Consider the following 20,116-nt stretch of genomic DNA (forward strand, 5'->3'; position numbering starts at 1 on the left):
TCTCTGTTTTTTATGATTACCAGGAGTATTAGACGTTGATAGTGTGATTTGATCACTTGTAATCAATGGCATTCCTTTGACCTTTGCAGAGGGCTGATCTCTGCTCTAATGCTGACGAGATACTGGGAATGCTTCTAGGGAAAGACGGTTAGAAAATAACATGGCTGATGTGCGGCGAAAGCGGACAGTGTCTTATTGGACGACCATGTTATGACTCCCCTTGCATACCCCAATATCCCACTCTCTGTGCTTTGGGTACCGTCATCTTGAAATGCAGATCGTCCTCATCCTCGCCGCTTCCCAATGCATTGTCGTCATCGTCTCCAATGTTGTACTCTTCGTCGTCACTCCCATGGCGGTATTTGGACTGGTACAGATTCCGATCAAACTCGTCGTCGTCGCTCATCTCGTCCTCAGGATAGTCGTTGGCGTAGTAATCCTCTGCATTTTCGTCTTCGTCATCCGTGTCGAACTCTCGGTCGCTGTTCTCGTCGTTGTCCCACCAGTCTGCGTCCTCTTCGCTGATAACTAGAAGACCGACTGTGCCTGTCGGGGCAGGGGCGTCTGGTAGAACGGGTTCCCGGACGTAGTGATCGTATACGTATTCGCTGTCAATATCCATGGCGTCGCCATCTGCCATTGTGCCATCTTGGGCTGCGAGGGCTGCAGCCTTGTCCGGGTGCCGTTCTGCAAAGCGTTTCGCTGGCACTTTGGGCTTGTGTTTCGACGGGGATGGGAGGGGTATTTCGAGATTGTCTACCTTCTCCACCTCTTTTGACAGGGCTTCCAGGTTGCGCACATCGTTTTCTGAGGGCTCGGTGACGGGTGGTTTCCGGTGTATCGAGGGTTTGGCTGAGTGGTGTAGTGCGCTTCCGGCGCCTGGCCGCTTTCGTGGTCGCGGTGTAGAGTCTGGTGTAGCTTCTGGTATTGGTGCTTGCACTTGTCCGCCTGCTGAGATGTTTTCCTTGGTGACCTCTTGTTCCTCTACGAAATGACGTTTTGCACCAATCCTGGATACGGGATCGAGGCGAAAACGGCGCGCGAGAGTCGGCGTGGGTGGTGTTGATTCCTGTTGAACATCGTCGCCCGGCTTGGTGAGACGCTTGTATGCAAAGTCGCTGCTTCTTTGTCGCTTGATGTCCTTTTCGGCGTGTTCGATCCTAAGAGAGTCGACAGGCGCATCGGTGCGCTTCCGCTTGATGGAGATTGTATTGGGTGGGAGTTGGTATGACATATTCGTGGCAACGAGAGAAGATGTAGTTCTAGCAAGTCACCTCTGGTCTAGTCGATGCTCGCAGCTAAGTATTTGGTGGTGAGATGGTGCAGCGAATCGGAGGGGCAGCGCGGGGAGGTGACATCAAAGCATTCCACATGCCGCGCAGGCAGAGCCCCAGTCCACTAGCGCGATCTACACCCGCGTGTCACCCGTCGACTCTCGAGCTCACCCACGCGATATGATCATGAGTCCTACTAGCACCGACACGGCTTGAACATGTCCGCCTGTATTCAGTTATACAGTGCTCGTCTCTCTTTTGAAGCCGTCTCTTCCTCTTAGAAGTGTATCGGCATCTCCGCAACTCCGCAGCACATCCCCGAGAGCACCTCGAACGCGACACTTCCCATCATGGATCGCATCCGGCGGATATTCGATCGCGAGAACACTTCGGCGTCGTATGAGCCACTAGAAGGAGGCTCTGAGCGGCCAGATGGCGAGCGTATCGAGCGCGAGGATCAGGCATTCTCGTGGACGGACTATGCTGTCTTCACCCTGTTGGGTGTCTCCATGCTGTGGGCTTGGTAGGTACCTCAGACACCACTGCAGCCATGATACTGACTGTCTAGGAACATGTTCTTAGCAGCAGCCCCGTACTTCCAGCGACGCTTCGAGTCCAACGATAACCTCCTCCGCAACTTCCAGTCCTCCATCCTCTGCGTCTCCACCGTAGGCAACCTCGGCTCCATGATCGTCTTGACCAAGCTCCAGGCTCGTGCCAACTACCCCAAACGCATCGTCGCATCGCTCGCCTTGAACGCTGTCGTCTTCACCCTTCTCGCCATATCCACAAAGTTCTTCCTGAACATATCCGTCGGTGTCTACTTCGCTTTCCTCATGGTCATGGTGTTGAGCGCTAGCCTTGCCACAGGCTTGTGCCAGAACGGCGTCTTTGCATATGTATCGGGCTTTGGAAGAGAGGAATATACCCAAGGGATCATGTCTGGTCAAGGCATTGCCGGTGTCTTGCCTTCCATCACCCAGATCATATCGGTTCTGTCTGTGCCTAAGAAGCAGCATACCGACGGAGCGCCGCAAGAGTCTAGCACATCTGCCTTCATCTACTTCTTGACCGCCACGGCTGTCTCAGCTGCAACATTGGTAGCCTTCTTCTACCTCCTCTCCAGGGCTAGCTCAAAGCAGCGCATGTCGCAAGCATCGTACGATCAAGGACCCGAATACGGTCCAACGCACAACGAGCGCAAGAGTGTACCGCTGTCGCGCATGCTTAAGAAGCTCTTCTGGCTCGCCGGCGCCGTCTTTATCACCTTCGCAATTACCATGTTCTTCCCTGTCTTCACGCCACAAGTACTAAGCGTACGCGATCCAGTAACGGCTCCTCGCCTTTTCCAACCAGCAACTTTCATCCCTCTAGGCTTCTTTTTCTGGAACCTTGGTGACCTCATGGGTCGAGTGGGACCCGCTCTACCTGTCCTTCGTCTTACGCATCGTCCACGCCTCTTGTTCTTTCTGTCCATCGCGCGTGTACTCTTCATACCCTTGTACTTTCTCTGCAACATTGGTGGGAGAGGTGCCGCCGTCAACTCTGATTTCTTCTATCTCTTCATTGTACAGCTACTCTTTGGCATAACAAATGGCTACTTGGGTAGCAGCTGCATGATGGGCTTCGCTGAATGGGTTGAACCGGAAGAACTTGAGGCAGCAGGAAGCTTCATGTCGCTATCTTTGGTCGGCGGCCTTACCACAGGAAGCTTCCTCAGTTTCTTTGCTGCGCAGTCCTCGTGATCTGGGGTGAGTCTGGTAGCATGGCTCCTCCACGCGACTAGCATCAGCGGTCTCATTGGTAGCCAGAGACGTGTATAAAAGAGTTCATGAGCAATACAGAGTCCCTTTTTTCATCTCTGTCATTTTCCACGAAAGACAATGGCTACACAAATCATCTACATAGTTCTCAGATTCCAGCTCCACCTCCGTACTGCTCAGCAGATTAGGGAGGGTGGGAAACATACGAGACCCCGATTCAGCTGGGCGGAGAAGATCCCGCGGGATCAGTCTTTCGGTCCACATGAAGAGTCCAGCGGTATATGCGAAGAGGTGGAACTAGAGGCTGCGGACGGTACGCGATGGAAGACTAGGTTAGTTCACAGCAAATCTTGCGAGGAAGACGTGCGAATCTCTGGCCACAACCCCGTTAAGGACGTCGCTCAGCAGCTCCTGGTCGATGAAGCAAAGAAGCATATAGACGGGTTCAGGGCAACCGGTATCAGAGTGATAGGAGCTCCAAAGTCTCTTTGGGATGTTTCGAAGCTAAATGATCACATGATGGATAGCGCTTTTTACGTTGTTCATCAGCCGATAACGCTTGATGATGGGACTAAGAGTGTCATGACTAGGTATTGGTGGGAAGTTGTCGCTGTCAGTTTTGGGAACTAGGATAAATTAGGGACATACATAGATCAAACCTAGGTGGCACCAGGTAGCAGCCAAAATTGAGGCATGCTTTCACGCAACCGTGCTAGTTTGTTAGCAAAAAGGGTCACTCTACACAAAGCTTGTCGGTCGCGAGGCCCAAGTTATATTGCGAGTACATTCATCTCCTATTCTCAGCCTTCTTGCAAGAAGTTGCACAATACCCAAGATGTCTGCCAACTCCGTCTACCTAGTCATCCATTCCCACTCACGTTCCAAAGACAAACCCTCATTCCGCGTCGCCTCCGCCGAACTACCTAAAATTCCTTCTCAGTGGACCGGCCACGATCACATCAACTATGAATACCCTAGTATTGGCGTTACCATGTCCGGTACCACGCTCGCAGAAAAATGGTACATTGAACTAGAATACCCCAAAAATTCGGAGCAATATGTCGAGATTGTCGCGTGGTTCAATGATCTAGAAGCAGCGGATAAGAAACTGACTGATTGCGTGTTGCAAGGCTGTAATCCCAACGCAGACACGGACGAAGAAGGGAACGTGGAGAAGAAGAAGGTAAACGCGACTTGGACAGATACTTTGGACGGCAACACAACAGCATTCTACCGCATCGATTCAAGGCAGGAAAACCTCGACGGCACATTCTCGCAAGCCATGCGATCTCACTGGTGGGAAGTCATACGCGTCGATCTCGAACAGCCAGACGTATACAGCGCGAAATGGAATGAGAAAGACCGGTCATCCTACTTGGAGACTTCGGAAAGAATCAACTCCCTTCTGACTTTGAAAAGAGCTCAGGGGCTGAGCGAGCAGGAGTTGGAGGAGTTGAACGGGCTACAGAAGGGATTGGGTTGGGTGGGTGTCAAGAGGGTCAAGTCGCACGATTATACTGGTGGGTATGTCAAGCGGAGCGAGGAGGACAGTGATGGAGTTAAGGAGTTCCTCGAGAACGAGAACGTGCAATACAGTAGTGAGGATGAGGAGGATCTGAGAGTGAGGAAGCTGGAACCAGGCTATGGGAAGCTGGACGTGGAGGATCGTGAGGTCATGGGGGACAATGTATGGGGCGACAAGTTGTAGTCGCGCAAACGCTGCGAGGATCTGTCCGTTTTTGTTGCATTTCAGTCTTTTTGGAATATTGATACATAGGCATGCTCTTTACAAAGCACCCAGTTCCTTCAACTTGCTAATCATGCCATCTACGTCGTCAACCTTTACACCACCCTTCCGTGGTGGTGGCTCGGTAACCTTTACTGTCTTCAATCTGATCTCCGTATCCAGCCCATAGTCGCCCAGACTCTTCTTGTCCAGCTTCTTCTTCTTCGCCTTCATGATGTTGGGTAAACTAGCGTATCGGGGTTCGTTGAGGCGCAGATCCGTGGTAATGACCATGGGAAGTTTGGCTTTGATTGTTTGCACACCACCGTCAACTTCTTGTACGACTTCGACGGTTTGATCGTTAATTGTGACTTTGGAGGCTTGTGTCGCTTGCGGCCAGTTGAGGAGGCCTGCGAGCATTTGTCCTGTTTGGCCGGCGTCGTCGTCGATGGCTTGCTTGCCTAGGATTACAAGATTGCTCTTTTGCTCGTCTACTACTTTCCGTAGAAGCTTCGCGACGCCCAGTGGTTCCAGGGCGTCCTTCTCTTCTACGACTACGTGTATGCCTCGGTCTGCGCCCATGGCCATGGCTGTGCGGAGGATGTCTTGGGATTTGGGGACGCCGGCGGAGAAGGCGACGATCTCTTCTACGTTGGGGGCATTCGCGTGGTGGGCCTTCTTTTCGCGCATGCGGACGGCTTCCTCGATGGAGAGTTCGTCGAAGGGATTCATCGAGTGCTTGACGTTTGCGGTTTCGACGGCGGTTTGGGCGCGGTTCACGCGGGGTTTGACCTGATCGTGGTGTCAGTGTCATTCGCTGTTGAGACAGGCGTCTTGAGTGCCATCATCCTCGGAGCCATCCTTTCAAGCCTCCAAGTCGAACATGCATGCGCCATGCTCATGTATTGGTGTAATGAACCTACCGCATAGTCAATGACCCGCTTGACGGGCACTAATATCCTCAGTCCTGACATTGTGTGTATGTTTCCTCCTCAGCACCGGGCAGTGTAATGTTTCGGGGGTATCACCGGTAATGATGTAGAAGAACCAGGGTGGGGGATAGCATCGGAGCTGCTTCTTGCGTTCGCGCTGCTTAGCCGAGGCTTTTTCCGATGTCCGCGGCGGCCTTGGCGGGGCGATGTCGTCTGATCAGGAAGCGCCACTCCTGCGCAACTTGAACTGGGTAATTTAATCCATGATTTTTCAGTATACTTCGCAGAGCTGGTGGAACTTACTTTCGTGGACATCTCCCATGTCTTCATATTTGCGGAAGAATAAGCCCATCAGACATGCTGGCAGCTTACTTCCCTGCTTGATTGTTCACGATGCCGGATCATGTGTGGCTTGACCCTTCGTTTGATGAGCTGAGGATTGCTCAGCGCATATTTATGTTATTATAAAAAGACTCCATCTACTGCTCTCGAATTCTTCAGTTCCAGACCCATCCTTTTCGTTTACAGTCAAAGTTACATTGGCAAGGGCTTCCATCATGCTCAATATTCTTGTCATCACACTGGCAGGAGATCAATCCACGCCGTTCGGTGTATCAGATAAGATTGCGCCTCGTCTGATACAACGAGCAGCGGTCCACGAGTCCCGCACGGTAGAAGACGCTATCGAATGCCTCAGTACAGACTGGCCAAATGTTATCTTAGTCCAGAGCAATCTCATCCTGGAGAACGAAGAACCGAGCACCACGCTACGTAATCACTTGATCGAACGAACCAGAAACGGCTGTACTACAATATTCACGGGATACTTCCATTGGCCAATGTACAGAGTGGACGCCTTCAAGGCTCTCTTCAAGGACGGTTTCGGGCTTCAGTGGGAGTTAGTAACAAGTGAGAACGTAATTACTGATCTTGTACAAAACGCTCCTGGTTTGCTGCGTACCACGGTTCTCTCCGCGATAATGCAGAATCAAGACCTCCTCCTCCGAGGCGTACCTAAAGAACAGGCCGTATACCGTGCTCGACAACAACCGGAGCGTCTCGCTTCAGTAGCCTTTGCAGCAGTAGGCTCAGGAAGGGTGGGTTTTATAGGATGTGGAGGTGACGAAGTGGACAGACTGGTCTTGGCTATGTGTGGATTAGACCGTCCCACAGATGCTCCTGGGAACTCTTTCAAGAGTCACCACGGAGACCATTGACTTTACAGGTGTACTTACGATCCTTCTACATCGGTTTCTGCATTCGAATGAAGATACGTAGATTACATATTCAAGAGTTACCCAAGCCCTCGGCAAACTGTTGACAGCTGGCGCAAAACCCAAAGGTTCTAGCAGCGTTATACTCCCAACACTGCTGCGCATAGTCTGGTGTGGTCGTCCCACAGCCATCACCTAACAGAACACAGTCGTACCCATTGCTAAATGCATCAGTCAGGGTTCCACCCACGCACTGGTCGGTATTCACTCCTGTGAAGAACAAGGTCCTAATACCCTCTTTATCCAGGAACTCTTTGAGGGGTGTCGTGGCACCCCACATCCCGCTCATCCTGTTCTTATGGATCCAGACGTCAGGCCTACTCTCCAACTTGCTGCCTTCGACATACATGGCATCAAGTGGAGGGTAGAGCGCTGCGTTCCAAGAATCGCGCATGAGTAATTTACCCCCCTCTACGGTTTTCCCGTCTGGAAACTTGAGCATCCCGCAGTCAGCACCGATACCACGGTAGAAAGACTGGTTTTCTTTGCCATGTCGATCCATGCTCACGCTTCCTTCTTGGTGTCCAAAAGCGTCGTCGGTTTTGAAATCTGCATCTTCCGGAATGGAGAAAAAACCAAATGCGCGTTTCACAGCTGGCGGCATCTCTTTGGCTTCTTCCTCCGTAAGCCCCCAATTTACCCATACGACCCTGATGCCAGCTTTTCGTGCAGCTGGGATAGCGTACTTGACCAACTGTTCGCAGGCAATGTGACCAGGACCTTTTTGGCCGCGGCCGAAAGCTTCGGAGAGAAAGAAGTTTTGCATGTCAATGATGACAAGGGCGGATTTCGAAGGATCGATTGTGATGGCATCAGCTCGTGTCTGGATGGTGTGTGTGGGCCCGGTAGTTGGTGACGAGTGCGTAGAGGGATGAGTGAGGTCAAAGCCATTCTTGGTAGAGTGCGACCAGAAGTTTGAAGGTGATCCTATCAAGGCTTTTCGATGACTGTTGAGAGGGATAATAGACGACATGATTGTGAGAATAGATGTTATGCTAGATTGAAGTGATCGAAGATCGATTTTTGATGGTAGATTGTGCTTAATGTCTTCGTGAAGATGCAGAATGGTATGTGTTAAGTAGATAGACGATCATACTGGCGATGAATATAAGTCTTCAAGCAGTCATCGGATGCTGTGGCCACTATCAGAGTGCCAGATAAGGAAGGCCAGTAGCTCACCTGCCGAGGTGGGGTAGGCCGGGGTAGATCCGGAGATAGTCGTTTTGTCGAGGATATGACCAAGATGTCTTTCAACACACGTATGTATGTCTAATGCGTAGTACGAGATCGATCTGGGGTGGAGATCGTTTGCGCAGAATCATCGAACAGTTGCGTAATTGTCTGATAGACACTTCAGATGAATGTAGCTTCTGAAACGATACCAGGCTGCGCGTATGAGCGCGGCGAACACGCATGATACACTGGAAGAGAATGGAGTATACAGGACATGGTCTCCTACTGGTTGTATTGGCTGTTACCGGGTTCCCGCAAGCCGCAACCTCGCAACTTGCACAAGCTGTGGTGCCTCTTCTTTGTAAAGGGCCGCGCTGTCAGAGTCGACTATCATACGCAAATAATTCCTGTATTCTTCTTCGTGACCAATAGACTTGTGATACTCCGCAAGTTGTAACATGGAAGGTTTGTGTCCAACGACAGACGCCACATGTAACCACTCTCGCGCAAGCTTCGCGGCGCTTCCGCGTCTCCAGGTCAGTAGCCAGTTGAGCGCATGTCGTATGCTACCGTTTTCTAATACAGACGAGTTCGATGCTGCCACTTCTTGATAGAAGCCAGTGAGGTCCAGTATGGCTGGTCTGTGACCGGATGCTGCTGCTTTGCTCGTATACCGCAACCACTTTTCGCTTGTTTTTGGCTCATAGGCTGCGAGTTCGTAGTATGAAAGCGGATCATCACCTTCGAGAGCGCCTTTCTGGAAATATGACTGGGCTTCTGCCTGTACTTTCGGATCTTTGTCTGCCTTGAGTAGATAACCGAGCGCATTCCAGGGTGCTATAAGGGGAAATTGCATCGAATGCGTTAATGGCCTTCCAGTTGGATCATTAAGAGTTGAAGGCTTGATGGCTTCTTGGTATGCTTTTATGGCCTCTTGCTTCTGTCCTGCTTGCTCAAAGAAGAGTCCTCTTAGAGTCAAAACTTCAACTATTAGAGTTGGAGTCTTTTCCAAGGTCTGCAAGTCAATCGTGTCGAGCAGCTGGCGGTATTGGGCGATATCTTTCTGTGGAAAGAGCCTTGCAATCTCTTGAGCGGGCTGGTTGCCCAAACTGCCAAGGTAGACGGCAGTCAGGATGTGTACGATCGCGAGAGGATCCCCAGCGTGCGCACATCCTTGCAGAAGCATACCAGCGACTTCTTTGTGCTGACTAGGAGGCAGTCGAGCTCTTATCTCAGGATTGCTGAGATCGGGTACTTTGAATGTGGCCATCGCAAGAGATGTAATATCAATTAATCGGACGTTGTATTCTGCTCACGTCAGTGCCATCTATAGAGGAGAGTATGGGCCGCGAACCTACTCTCGACTATCCGCAAAACGTTGTCGCTATGGGAAGTTGTTTTCGTTTTCGCAACGAAGTCATTGTAGATGCTCAGAGCCGTCCGCGGCTCGATATTGAGTACTTTTTGTTGCTTGCATATGGTGTAAAAGCCCAGTCGAGCGCGAGTATCAACTTCAACACGTGCTTTTGGATCCAATTTTCGGTTGATGGAATAATTCTGGGTTCGCATGCCTGTTGCAAGCCAATGCGAGGCCATTGGATATCTCGTAGCATTGTAGCGGATGGCTAGAGTTGTTTGACGCGATCGGCACGACAAACATGGCTCTAGACGCGCGAATGCGCTTGCTGAGCGTGATACTGCGCGAGGAGTCGACATAGTTACGAGATGACTGCCCGATAGTTGGTGAATGGCGATGCGGTGATCCTTGGGATTCACCAGGCCCGCTAGTCTCGGGGGTCCGCAATGGCCGCGAAATCTTGGCACGCCAGAATCTTTTCCATATCGCGCGATCCACCAACGCAGCAACGACAAGAACAGCCGCGGTTCGTACACGACGCGTATCAACCCGTAACGAAAACGCAATGGTCACTACACGAGGCGGAACAGAGACGCCAGGCGCACCGACACCGACGCCGCGCAGCTCGACAAGGAAAGCCGCAGGAAAGCGAGAACTCGAGTCGCTAGAGACGCCGACACAAACGAAAAGGCAGAGGAAGTCTGCGCCGACGTCGTCCTCCAAGAAGAGATCTGCCAAGCAGAGCGCCGATTTGGATGCGCCTTCACAAGGACTTTCGCAAGAGTCCGTAGAGGATGTCTCGGACACAATCGCTGTCGCCGACGCGCCTGCGACCCAAGACCCTCAGACGCCGACACAGGATGAATTTCTGCCACTCCGACGCCGATCGAGCCCCCACGTTGTAGTCAGCAGGAAGTCGCCGGATGATTCGACGGCCACGGACAGCTTCGGTGAAGGCAGGGAAGAGGCGCCAGCAACTTCACAAAATCCGTCCTTTTACACACCAGCGCAGCAGCCTGGTTCAGGTTCAGGATCAGTATACGCGACGCCCGCCACAACATTTAAGCAGTCTGAGGGATCACCTACACCCAAGGCTAAGACGGGAGATGGCCAGACGCTAGCACCAGGCTCAGCCAAGAGAGGCAGAGGCCGCCCGAAGAAGGTTGTAGAGACGCCGTCCAAGTTCCCTGACGAGATTCCAACGTCCTCGTACGAGAGCACCACAGCTCCTATACCCTCGCAAAGCGACGCGCCTCCTTCAGCACAACCTGAAAAGACGCATAGACGCTTTGGTAGCGAGGAGCCTGCCGAGTCGCAAGATTCGCCCGTTGCGATCAAGCAAGGCCACAAGCGATATGAAGCTTCTCAGCCCATCGAGTCACTACCCCCAACGCAAACAAGCCAAGTCGACCAGGACGAAGCAAGCGATTCGGACGACGAAGCCCCCGAGGTAGTCACCACAGCCGCTGCAGGTTCGAAAGCACGAGCTGCGCAAGCCGAAGCCGACCGCGCGCAGAAGGCTCAGCAAGCAAAGGAGCAGGCCAAGCGGCAAGCGCGCGAGGAACTCGTTGCCGCTCAACAAGCTGCAAAACGCGAGCGTGAGGAGAAGAAGGCAAAGAAATTGGCAAAGAAAGCTGCCAAGGAAGCAAAGGCTGCCGCCGGCCCCCTTGAGAAAGAGCCAGAAGTTGCGTCGCGCATGGACATCGACGTATCAAACGGTCTCCTGCCCGCTTCCCTCCTCGAAACCATCGACGACCAACGCCCTCCCACGCCACCGCCCCAGCGGCGCGGAAAGACGGAGGAGGAACTCAGGAAGGAGAAGCTCAACCACCACATAAAGTTCCTCGAGCGCGTTGACAAGCCAGCGAAGGATGTGAAGAAGGGCAAGCTCAGCGTAGCGGTTTTGGCACAGCAGAACCGGGTGCTGCCGCCCAAGGTCAACAGGAATACGAAGAACGTACGTGAACACTGGTTGAAGGGGCGTGAAATGGACAAGAAGGGAGGAAAACCTGGCGTTAGATTCGGGAAGAATATGGAGAGGAGGCCGCATGGTAACCGGGGTTTCTTGAGGAACGGAGAGTAAATAATAGCACAGTGCCAGTCGGACTTGTGCAGCATGATGCAAAAGATATCCATTGTCATCTTGATGTTTAGGATTTTGATGATAAGTTTTGCCGCCCATCGTATTGTCCACTTTCATACCTGCGATGCCATCTACCGCCGTCCAGGCCTCTTCGGCTTCGCAAAACCCTTGCTCTCCTCCTTCTTCTCCACCTTAAACTCGTCCAGGATAACCTGCTCAGTGATCTCATCCGGATCCGTTGCCTCAATCTTCTTCTCCACCTTGAGCCCACCATCGTTCTGCGCCAGACTGACCACATTGCCCCTACTCGCTGCATACAGCATCCTCTCCCTGATCTTCGCTCCGCTCGGACACGTCGAGATGAATACGATACTCGCCGCAGCGTCGTCATGACGGTAGAACGAGTACCGCGGCTCCTTGGCATCAATAGCCCGTGAGAGAGTCGAAGGCGTCGCCGACGAAGAAGAAACAAGCTGAAGCGTCTCAGACGCGCCATCCATACGCAACTGCACAAGGTTATCCGTTCCACCCTGCCCCAACTTCTTCAACGCCCCGCCAATCTCGTCATCAGCCCGAATAGCGATCCTGCCTCCTTGGGCCAGGCCCTGGCCGCGTGTGCCTCTGCTCTCCAGGGCCTCGGCATCCTTGATATCCTGCAGCGATTGTTCCTCCGCTGTCAGCGGGTTGTCAGACGCTGTATGCGCAATGTGTTTCTCCCAGCCCTCCGGCGTGAGCTCTGAGGCTTCGGTCGTGAAGACACTCTCGCTGAAGTGCTCTCCGCCTAGTTCACGCACGAGTGTGAGGCGCGTGGATGCGAAGAGCATTTTCTGGCGTACGGGCGCGGCATTGGGTACGTATGTTACGGCTACGAGGGATTTGTCGGGCGAGGAGAGCGAGTCGGCGCGGCGGAGGAGAATGTAGAGTGCGGCATTGGGCTGGATGCGGGACTGGAGATTGGAGAGGTCGGCGAGGAAGGTCGATGTTGACGAGGATATGGTGTCGCTGGGGATGATGGTTTCGTTTTGGATCGTGGCTAGGATTCCGCGATGCGAGCTTGAGGTTATGAGGCTGCCGACGGCGGATTTGAGCTCCTGGGAAGCTATGGGGGTTGTTAGTGGGGTGCGAGGTTGGAGCGCGCTGGAAGATCGTTACCGGAGATACCAGACTGCATCTTGGCAAGTCTCTACTGCACTATATTCTGTGGTTGTCGGGACACTCAAAGAAGAGGCTGCAATGTTGTTGAATGCACTGATTTCAACGTGTACACTGACGTCGAACCAGCGGTGATGCTGTACTATAGTGGGGCAGGTGGGCTGGACGGCCGATGCACCTTGGCAGCCCTGCTTCCATCATGCAGTCTGGTCCCTGAGTGGCGTTTCTGAAATTCATTCGTTGTTGTATTTCACATGAATCACAGGCTTCAACATGCTTGGAAATCAACCTATGCTTATCGAAGGGCGCTCTTCAACGGACTGTGAAACACAATGCAAGCTCACTCCTCATATGCCCCACCAGGCAGCATCTCTCTTCCTTTCTCCAACACACCCTTCAGATATTCGTACACGGTAAATGTGACAGCTTGGCCGGGGGCTACTCGCATCACACGCGGCGTGATACCTTTGTAGAAACTGCGGATACCTTCCTGCTTCCACATGTCGCTGTGAATTGTCAGCTAACACTCGGAAGTTGGATGCGCCCGAAGACTTACTTTCCGATATTTACTATCCTCTGGATAGCAGTTTGACCTGCCTCCGCAGGTGTCTTCTGCAACCTCGTCTTGATAGTGTCGATCGGCGCGTTCGTAAACGGACCAACAGCACCACTGATCAGACCGATCAAACTCGTCTCGTAGCCCGGCAAATCTGTTGTGCCATGGTACTTCTGTAATTGTGCTCTGAGTTCCGAGTACGCGGTGAAGTTTGCTGCTTGGTTTGTTCCCTGGCGCAACGCTGTGAGCGAGACACCACGCCATAATGCGCCTGCACCTTCTTCCTTGATGACAGTATACATGGCATGCGCGGCGTTTCGGTACTTGGGTATATCGAGCGGATCGGCCATCGAGTGGTGCTGCGCTTGAAGACGGATCTTGACGACCTCCATAGGTGTGACGACGAGAACGGCCTCCGTGACACCAGCGGCAAGACCAGCTGTAAAGTGTTAGTATTCGGTCATTCTTGAGTAGACTCTGTTCCGAAAAGATGCGCCTTGCGATTCCGCGAGCTTCAAACTTACCCATAAATGTAGACTTTGACGCGACATTGCCCTCTTTGTCCGCTAACATCTGCTTATACCACTCATAACTTGTGAAGCGTATGGCCATCTTCGGGACGATGCCTGTGAGAACGGCGCCTAATCCCTTATATAGGCCTAATGCTGTCTCTCTCTTCACGATCTCAGTTCCGGTCGTAATGAACCCGCGCTTCTTTGCCTGTAATGTACACCAATCAGTGACGTTCTGGATAGTATATGCCGACCGCTTCGAAAGTATGATTGGGGACGTACTCCTGGAGCGCGAGCTCGTCTTGACAGTTGCATGCGGACTTTGATCGTATCTGATATCCAATTAGACTTGATGCGCAGATAACGTAGGCTTGGGGACTTGTAACTCACCGAGAGGATGACACGCGAGTGCCTCCATCATTCCAGCACCACCACCGGCTTCATGTCGCGTCAGTATCCTGCCATCGCGGTTGCATACCCTCCAAATTCCCAATTTGAGGCTTACCGATCAAGTTTGTGGCCGCCGACGCGGGCTTCTTGCCGCCAGGCCCTTGTACTGATTTCGCAGACATGTTGTGTAGAGTTGGAGCGCAAGTGTCCAGGAAGGTGTTTGCTGCGACGAATTGGGACCAAAGGGCGTCCAAGGCACGAGCACGTGGGGTTACACGAGATTGTGACACTGAAGGAGCGATCCTGAGCTGTAGTCCAACTTTCTGAACGAGAGCTGTAATGCGCTTCAGAAACCTCGGCTTCTAGAGATGACGACAGAGGGAGAGCAAGCAAGCTAATCAATAGCAACAGCTATGCGACGGGTATCAAGAAGGAGACTCGAAATGAGGTTTAGGAAAGCGAGAAAAGCACGAGCGCAAGGAAATCATTCAGTCATATTCCATACATCGCTGATCAGAAGCCTGCCTTGACTACCCGCGGGTGTGAGGACAAACACCCATTTGCTCCGCCAGCCTCGGTCCTTGCGTGAGCCCAGACCGCGTGTCTTAGTGTCGACTGGCACGCGTTTGTCTGGCAGCTGGCAAACAATGGGGTACCTTGGCAAACCCCGGATTTCGCCATGGGTGGGCGAGCGGAAGTTACGATGCGCTGATGTCGTTCGGCCGGCGATCGGCTCGAGGAATTACGTTGCCGAGCCACAGTTGCCCAGCTGCCCAAGCCATTGGCCGTTCATCATGGCCTGCTTGGGATGATAGCACATGCAATCCTGGTGTTATGCCTGAATTCGAGTTTCGCGTGTTTCCGGGTTCGCGCTTTCACAAGCTCGTGTAGGCGAGCGTCTGATGATGGATGAGGGGTGGAATGATCGACATGTGAAAGTGTGGAAGATGACGTTGGAGGGGCTGTCGGAAACTCTCCGCTGCAGAGCCCATCCCGAAAGCGGCCGACGTGCACGTGCGCGAGTATGCCTCGGAAGATGCCTAGGCAATATTGACGGTTCTACAAGATGTTCCTCGGGATATATTGAATGAGAGATGAAAATGGGTATATTCTGACTACATCAAACGCGTCCCTCGGCAAACCTACAATCAGATGAATCTGACCTCATTGAACAGACTTGACCTGACCTGCATCAACGCAATCAACTCCAACACAAAGTTCTGCAGTATGACCACGTTTGTAATGATGTGCAGCAAGCTCGCCTCTCGAATATCATCGTCTTCTGCATCCTCAGCACCTCTCGCCGCGTCATCAGAAGGTTCCTTCGGTGGTGGTTGGAACTTCGATAGCATGACCTCTACCTCCTTTGATCCAGCCGGCCGGCGGAAGCGAATACGCCTCTTGCCGAACTGACTCATCCTGATCTGTGATATGCTAGCGTCGACGTCGGACATCAAAGAAGGCTGCTGTACGGCGTATGTTCCTGACATAGGGGACGATGCTCGGGCAGGTGAACCAACGAGTGTCTGGCCTCCATATCTTGATGGTGCGGGTGATGTAGTGGGGGTGTTCCTTGCTTCCGAAAGAGTTTCCTTCCTGCCTCTCGGAGATTGCGCTCTGGAGGGCGTCGTCGGTTGGTTACGTACGTGCTGTGGTATTTGCGGCGTCCAAGATCCCGCAGGAGTTTCTGAGGGAGGTCGCGCGGGCTTTGACTGAGGCGTCGACATTTTTGACTCCTCTACGAGATCCTGATGGAAGCGGAAGGCATGCTTACGGTTCGCGACGTGCTCATCCCAGTCCTTGATATCGCTGCGCAGGGCATCGACTTGCGCCTGGAGACGTTGCAGGCATGCAAAGAGTTGAGGAGTAGCAGAGGACTCCCATTTCGGAAACCTTTCTGCCAGGAACATGGCGCGCAAGTTGTCATTCGTGAACGACTCGACTTCAGGACTGTCGCTTTCGAAGTGATAGTCGGCAGGATCCACGGATAGCCATCCTTCCAGCCGCAGTTGTGAGCAGGTGCCGAGCGTAATCAATGCCTCAGTAAGCGCCAGGTTTGTCTCGACATCGTTTGTGAGAAACCTCAGAAGTAGATCCATGAGAGACTGGAAGAGCGGATCTTCTGGAAGCAACTGATGTGGGTCTACCTCCCTAGCTGAAGCTTCAGTCGAGTCGAAGTACCCTGGACTCTTCGAAGACGTCGCGGGTAAAGCGATGGTCTTCAAAGAGCAGGGATGTGACTCCAACAAACTCAGAGTATCTTTTAGATAGTTCTCGTACGCTTCATCAACACCTTCCAAGCCGGCGAGATCGATGGCGAGGTTTAGGTACAGCTCAAGCTCCTTGTTCAGGGATCCAACAGTTCTATTGTGTTCTTTATGATGCAAGTTCATCACCTTGACGAGAGATCCGAGAGCGTATCCATGGCTTTTGCTCAGTATCACAGTCGTCAGCTTCAATGATGCAATGACCGTCTGTGGATTGCGCGATGCGGTGCTTCCCAAGACCAAGTCGACCAGATTGAACAAAGATGGGTTTAATTTGTCTTCATCCTTATCCGATGCAGTAAGCAGCATAAGTGACTGACGGCGCTTGACAGCTGCGGGGGACCGTGGTGTCGTGGTAGACGCGTAGTCCAGGAGTGCGAGTAGATACTGAAGCATCATGTGCACGAGCTCGGGGTGGTCAAGCGCATCTAGTATATGGCGAAGGTACGTAAGTACTGCGACGGATGAACCGCCATCGGCGTCGGACGACTCAAGTAGTGAAGGGTATCTGCACGGAGTCAGCTATGATATTGAAGACATGAGAGTAACACACAATAGCTGCTGGAGGAACAAAGCTTGAAAGTGATCAATCAATGTTACTCTAACATCCAGAGATCTGCAATGCTCGAGCACATCCTGCCAGAAGGCAAGGTAAGACAAGAAGGTGAGAAGATGGCTCTGGAAGTCGGGTGTGAAGAAGTTCTCTGCTTGTGGATTTGGCTGCATCTCGGTGTAGTCGGAGAGTAGTAGGACAGGAGGCAGGTCATGCGCGGGGTGGAGTATCGACAGCTTTCTGGACAATGTTAGCTTCGTTGTCTCGGGTTCGGTGCGCTTCATACCTGCTCATCTGGCTGTATAGTGCTCCCAGGCCGGTCGCCATGAGCGTAGGCAGATCGCTGTTGACGATCCACTGCTCCAGATCCATTGACCTGGACGCAGACTCGAATATGTACAGCAATCCGGTGCGCGCAAAATCCCCGATACGGCCTTCGTGGTGGACATGGTCGATGAGCTGATAGCACAACGGAAAGTCCTCTTTCTGTGTGACGCCGGCGAAATCGGTTTTGGGATTTAGCACTCGTCCCTCGCTGTTTGCGGATGTGGTCGTGAACCAGACATGCAGAATCTCTGGCTGTAGCCGGATCTTGGCTGCGATGCCGAAGAGCAGCTCCACGATGTCGGCCTCGATGTCCTCTCCTATGCCCATGCTGCCAGACCCGACTGTGCGGTCGATGAAGTTCATGAGCGAGGCGGCGAAGACGTCGTTCTCGAGGAAGTCCTCTTCCTCGCTGTCGATGAGGGCATTGTAGAAGGCCACGGCGTCCCTAACGGTACCCTCATCGTGTGCCGTCGCCGCGATCTTGGAGACGGCCGTGTATATCTGCTGGGCGGCGGCGAACTGGAGGCACATGTGCGGCGCGGGGGATCGCGACTCGTCGCTGAGGATGGCTGTGAGGGCCTGGAAGCCGCGCCGGATGTTGCCCAGGGCTTCGCGGTCGTGGGCGAGGTTGGTCGACTTCTGCCATGTTTGCTGCCATGTGTCAGACTCGCAGCATTCCGGGTGACTCAGCCAGGCGTACCAGTATCTGATTGTAGCGCTGGCGGAAGCGTGCCAGCCGCTGTTGCGGGTTGTTCGGGGCGGCCTGCTTCTTCTTCTGGGACGAGCCGCCGAGTAGCCTCACCCACTTGCTGTCGTCAGTGCGCGAACCATAGCTGCAGCAGGGCGAAGACGTACGAAATCCATTTGATGTCCTACTCACCCCGCATTTGCGCCGTGTACGTGGGGTCCAAGGGTGGAAAGGAGTGATGTCGACGCGGAGCGCGCCGTCGTGGAGCGAGCTCGAAACCAATCGCGTTGCATCCTTCTCCGCACGCAGTCACCATTCACAACACACAGGAAAGAGCTTGGGATAGCACATTTGACATCAAGTATTATTAGCATTACCAGGATTCTACAACTGCAAAGAACACACGGAAACATCGCAAGCTATGAAAATAGGAAAATTCGCTATGCAAACAGTCAAACTCAGATCGCAGCCTCCTCCTTCGTCCACTTGACCTCCTTCTTGACCTTGTCCCCATTCAGCGTCGGCAGCCCACTCATACCCAACATGTAATCCCGCCCCTTCAGAACCCACACGAAGAACGAAGGTACCTTCCATCCAAATACGGCACCAACGCCGCCTCCGCTACCGATGGGGACAACCATAGACTCCGTCGTGTTAGCCGTGTACACTCTGTCCTTGCCCTTGGGTTTCGCCTCTGGAAGCATGGGGTTGTAAGAGAACAGGTCGCGCTTGATGTTGGTGACTAGGGTAGGCAGAGCCAGGTTGATGTCCCAGTAGTTGTTGCGCGAATATGATGCGATGTCGCCGAAGCCGTAGACGCGGGGGCCTGCAATGTCGACGCGAAGGGTGGAATCGTTCGTTACGAGGTAGCCCTTCTCATTGAGCAATTGATCTGGCAGCCACGACGAGTTTGGTTGAACGCCGTAAGCGGGAACGTAGAGGTCTGCCTCAAGCTTGCCACCGTCCTTGAGGGTCAGCGCCGTGCGACCATCTTTTGTCTGCGTTGAATCGACCACTCGCGTGTTGTAGACGATCTCCACCCCGAGCGCTTTGAGTTTCTGCTCTGCAACTTTGGCGATTGCAGGCCGGAGACCGGGGAGAAGCTGCTTGTCCGATGTGATCAGGGTAACGTCAACTTTTGGCTGCACCTTGCTGAACCATCCTGGCTTGCCGTTGCGATGCTCAGCAACTTCGCCCGCAAATTCTACGCCTGTCGCGCCTCCACCAACGATAACAATCTTCTTCGCCGATGCGATTTGCTCATTTGCCGAGCTGATCGCGTTCAGGGTACTTTGAGCATCGGCGCTCATCGAGAAAGCTTGGAAATAAGTCTTGCTTCCAGTTGCCACGACGAGTGCATGATACGTCAATGATTCGTCTTCTTGTCCCTTGTTGCTGCGAAATAGGAGGCGCCGCGATGATGGCTCTAGACCCGTAGCAGAGGCTTCGATGAAAGTAAAGTCGTCTTTGGAGTATTGCTTGAAGCCCTCATGCAGATCGAAGAGGACCTTGTCGGTCGACATGCGCTCGGTAGAAGCTGCCACTCGTGGAGAGGCAACCCTGAAGTACCACTGTGAAGATGGCGAGATGTTGTAGACATGATACTTGGCGTCATTCTTTGCCTTGAGAGCTGGTAGAATGTGCTTCAGGATGTAATGGGTTGCCTGTATGCCCGCGCCTGATGCGCCAACAATGACAATGTTGCGTTGTTCTGACATCGTGAAATTGGTCGTGCAGGAGGCCAGAAAGTAACGTAGAAGTAAAGTTTAAGATGATGTGTGATATGTTCAATATGTCTGGAAGTGGGATGTTGAGATGCGATGTGTTGAATGATCTGAAAGCCGACGATGCCTTGCTCTACATATACTCACCTCCTCAACCGCGTATGCACCGAGCGCCTGTCATCACCTGAACGACGGACCAATTTTTCGGGAAACTTGTAATCAAGCACTGAATCCCAGTCACATCAACGTAAGGCCCTACAGACACTTCCTCGCTGTGTCGGCCGTTAACGCGTCGCGATAGCACACAAGCGAGGTTTGTAATGAGGGAAGGGCAGAACCGCCGGTCGGATGCCCACAGATCCGTG

The 20,116-nt window shown here is 52.9% G+C and overlaps 11 protein-coding genes across 11 annotated transcripts; 3 read left to right on the forward strand and 8 right to left on the reverse strand.

Annotated features, from left to right (window-relative positions):
• Nucleotides 1–208: 208 nt before the first annotated feature.
• J4E83_000374 (uncharacterized protein) lies at nucleotides 209–1,234 on the reverse strand (the record flags this gene model as incomplete). The annotated part of the gene is made up of 1 exon (XM_049327336.1): nucleotides 209–1,234. One exon carries the CDS (start codon nucleotides 1,232–1,234, stop codon nucleotides 209–211), a length of 1,026 nt encoding a protein of 341 aa, XP_049193481.1.
• A 390-nt stretch (nucleotides 1,235–1,624) lies between these two features.
• J4E83_000375 (uncharacterized protein) lies at nucleotides 1,625–3,019 on the forward strand (the record flags this gene model as incomplete). The annotated part of the gene is made up of 2 exons (XM_049327337.1): nucleotides 1,625–1,797; nucleotides 1,843–3,019. 2 exons carry the CDS (start codon nucleotides 1,625–1,627, stop codon nucleotides 3,017–3,019), a joined length of 1,350 nt encoding a protein of 449 aa, XP_049193482.1.
• An 853-nt stretch (nucleotides 3,020–3,872) lies between these two features.
• Nucleotides 3,873–4,745, forward strand: J4E83_000376 (uncharacterized protein; the record flags this gene model as incomplete). Its single annotated transcript, XM_049327338.1, has 1 exon — nucleotides 3,873–4,745. One exon carries the CDS (start codon nucleotides 3,873–3,875, stop codon nucleotides 4,743–4,745), a length of 873 nt encoding a protein of 290 aa, XP_049193483.1.
• Nucleotides 4,746–4,823: 78 nt separating this feature from the next.
• J4E83_000377 (uncharacterized protein) lies at nucleotides 4,824–5,737 on the reverse strand (the record flags this gene model as incomplete). The annotated part of the gene is made up of 2 exons (XM_049327339.1): nucleotides 4,824–5,555; nucleotides 5,687–5,737. 2 exons carry the CDS (start codon nucleotides 5,735–5,737, stop codon nucleotides 4,824–4,826), a joined length of 783 nt encoding a protein of 260 aa, XP_049193484.1.
• A 1,245-nt stretch (nucleotides 5,738–6,982) lies between these two features.
• J4E83_000378 (uncharacterized protein) lies at nucleotides 6,983–7,942 on the reverse strand (the record flags this gene model as incomplete). Its single annotated transcript, XM_049327340.1, has 1 exon — nucleotides 6,983–7,942. The coding sequence occupies one exon, from the start codon at nucleotides 7,940–7,942 to the stop codon at nucleotides 6,983–6,985; it is 960 nt and encodes a 319-aa protein (XP_049193485.1).
• Nucleotides 7,943–8,443: 501 nt separating this feature from the next.
• Nucleotides 8,444–9,412, reverse strand: J4E83_000379 (uncharacterized protein; the record flags this gene model as incomplete). The annotated part of the gene is made up of 1 exon (XM_049327341.1): nucleotides 8,444–9,412. One exon carries the CDS (start codon nucleotides 9,410–9,412, stop codon nucleotides 8,444–8,446), a length of 969 nt encoding a protein of 322 aa, XP_049193486.1.
• A 652-nt stretch (nucleotides 9,413–10,064) lies between these two features.
• Nucleotides 10,065–11,582, forward strand: J4E83_000380 (uncharacterized protein; the record flags this gene model as incomplete). Its single annotated transcript, XM_049327342.1, has 1 exon — nucleotides 10,065–11,582. One exon carries the CDS (start codon nucleotides 10,065–10,067, stop codon nucleotides 11,580–11,582), a length of 1,518 nt encoding a protein of 505 aa, XP_049193487.1.
• Nucleotides 11,583–11,713: 131 nt separating this feature from the next.
• J4E83_000381 (uncharacterized protein) lies at nucleotides 11,714–12,753 on the reverse strand (the record flags this gene model as incomplete). The annotated part of the gene is made up of 2 exons (XM_049327343.1): nucleotides 11,714–12,681; nucleotides 12,735–12,753. 2 exons carry the CDS (start codon nucleotides 12,751–12,753, stop codon nucleotides 11,714–11,716), a joined length of 987 nt encoding a protein of 328 aa, XP_049193488.1.
• A 321-nt stretch (nucleotides 12,754–13,074) lies between these two features.
• SFC1 (Mitochondrial succinate-fumarate transporter) lies at nucleotides 13,075–14,374 on the reverse strand (the record flags this gene model as incomplete). Its single annotated transcript, XM_049327344.1, has 6 exons — nucleotides 13,075–13,240; nucleotides 13,291–13,729; nucleotides 13,815–14,010; nucleotides 14,085–14,134; nucleotides 14,193–14,240; nucleotides 14,308–14,374. The coding sequence occupies 6 exons, from the start codon at nucleotides 14,372–14,374 to the stop codon at nucleotides 13,075–13,077; spliced, it is 966 nt and encodes a 321-aa protein (XP_049193489.1).
• A 966-nt stretch (nucleotides 14,375–15,340) lies between these two features.
• On the reverse strand, nucleotides 15,341–18,170 carry J4E83_000383 (uncharacterized protein; the record flags this gene model as incomplete). The annotated part of the gene is made up of 5 exons (XM_049327345.1): nucleotides 15,341–16,967; nucleotides 17,013–17,252; nucleotides 17,299–17,990; nucleotides 18,040–18,144; nucleotides 18,168–18,170. The coding sequence occupies 5 exons, from the start codon at nucleotides 18,168–18,170 to the stop codon at nucleotides 15,341–15,343; spliced, it is 2,667 nt and encodes an 888-aa protein (XP_049193490.1).
• Nucleotides 18,171–18,485: 315 nt separating this feature from the next.
• Nucleotides 18,486–19,745, reverse strand: J4E83_000384 (uncharacterized protein; the record flags this gene model as incomplete). Its single annotated transcript, XM_049327346.1, has 1 exon — nucleotides 18,486–19,745. One exon carries the CDS (start codon nucleotides 19,743–19,745, stop codon nucleotides 18,486–18,488), a length of 1,260 nt encoding a protein of 419 aa, XP_049193491.1.
• Nucleotides 19,746–20,116: the final 371 nt, after the last annotated feature.

This window comes from Alternaria metachromatica (genome assembly GCF_023757995.1).
Source record: "Alternaria metachromatica strain BMP 0045 chromosome Unknown scaffold_1, whole genome shotgun sequence".
NCBI classification, from domain to species: Eukaryota; Fungi; Ascomycota; class Dothideomycetes; order Pleosporales; family Pleosporaceae; genus Alternaria; species Alternaria metachromatica.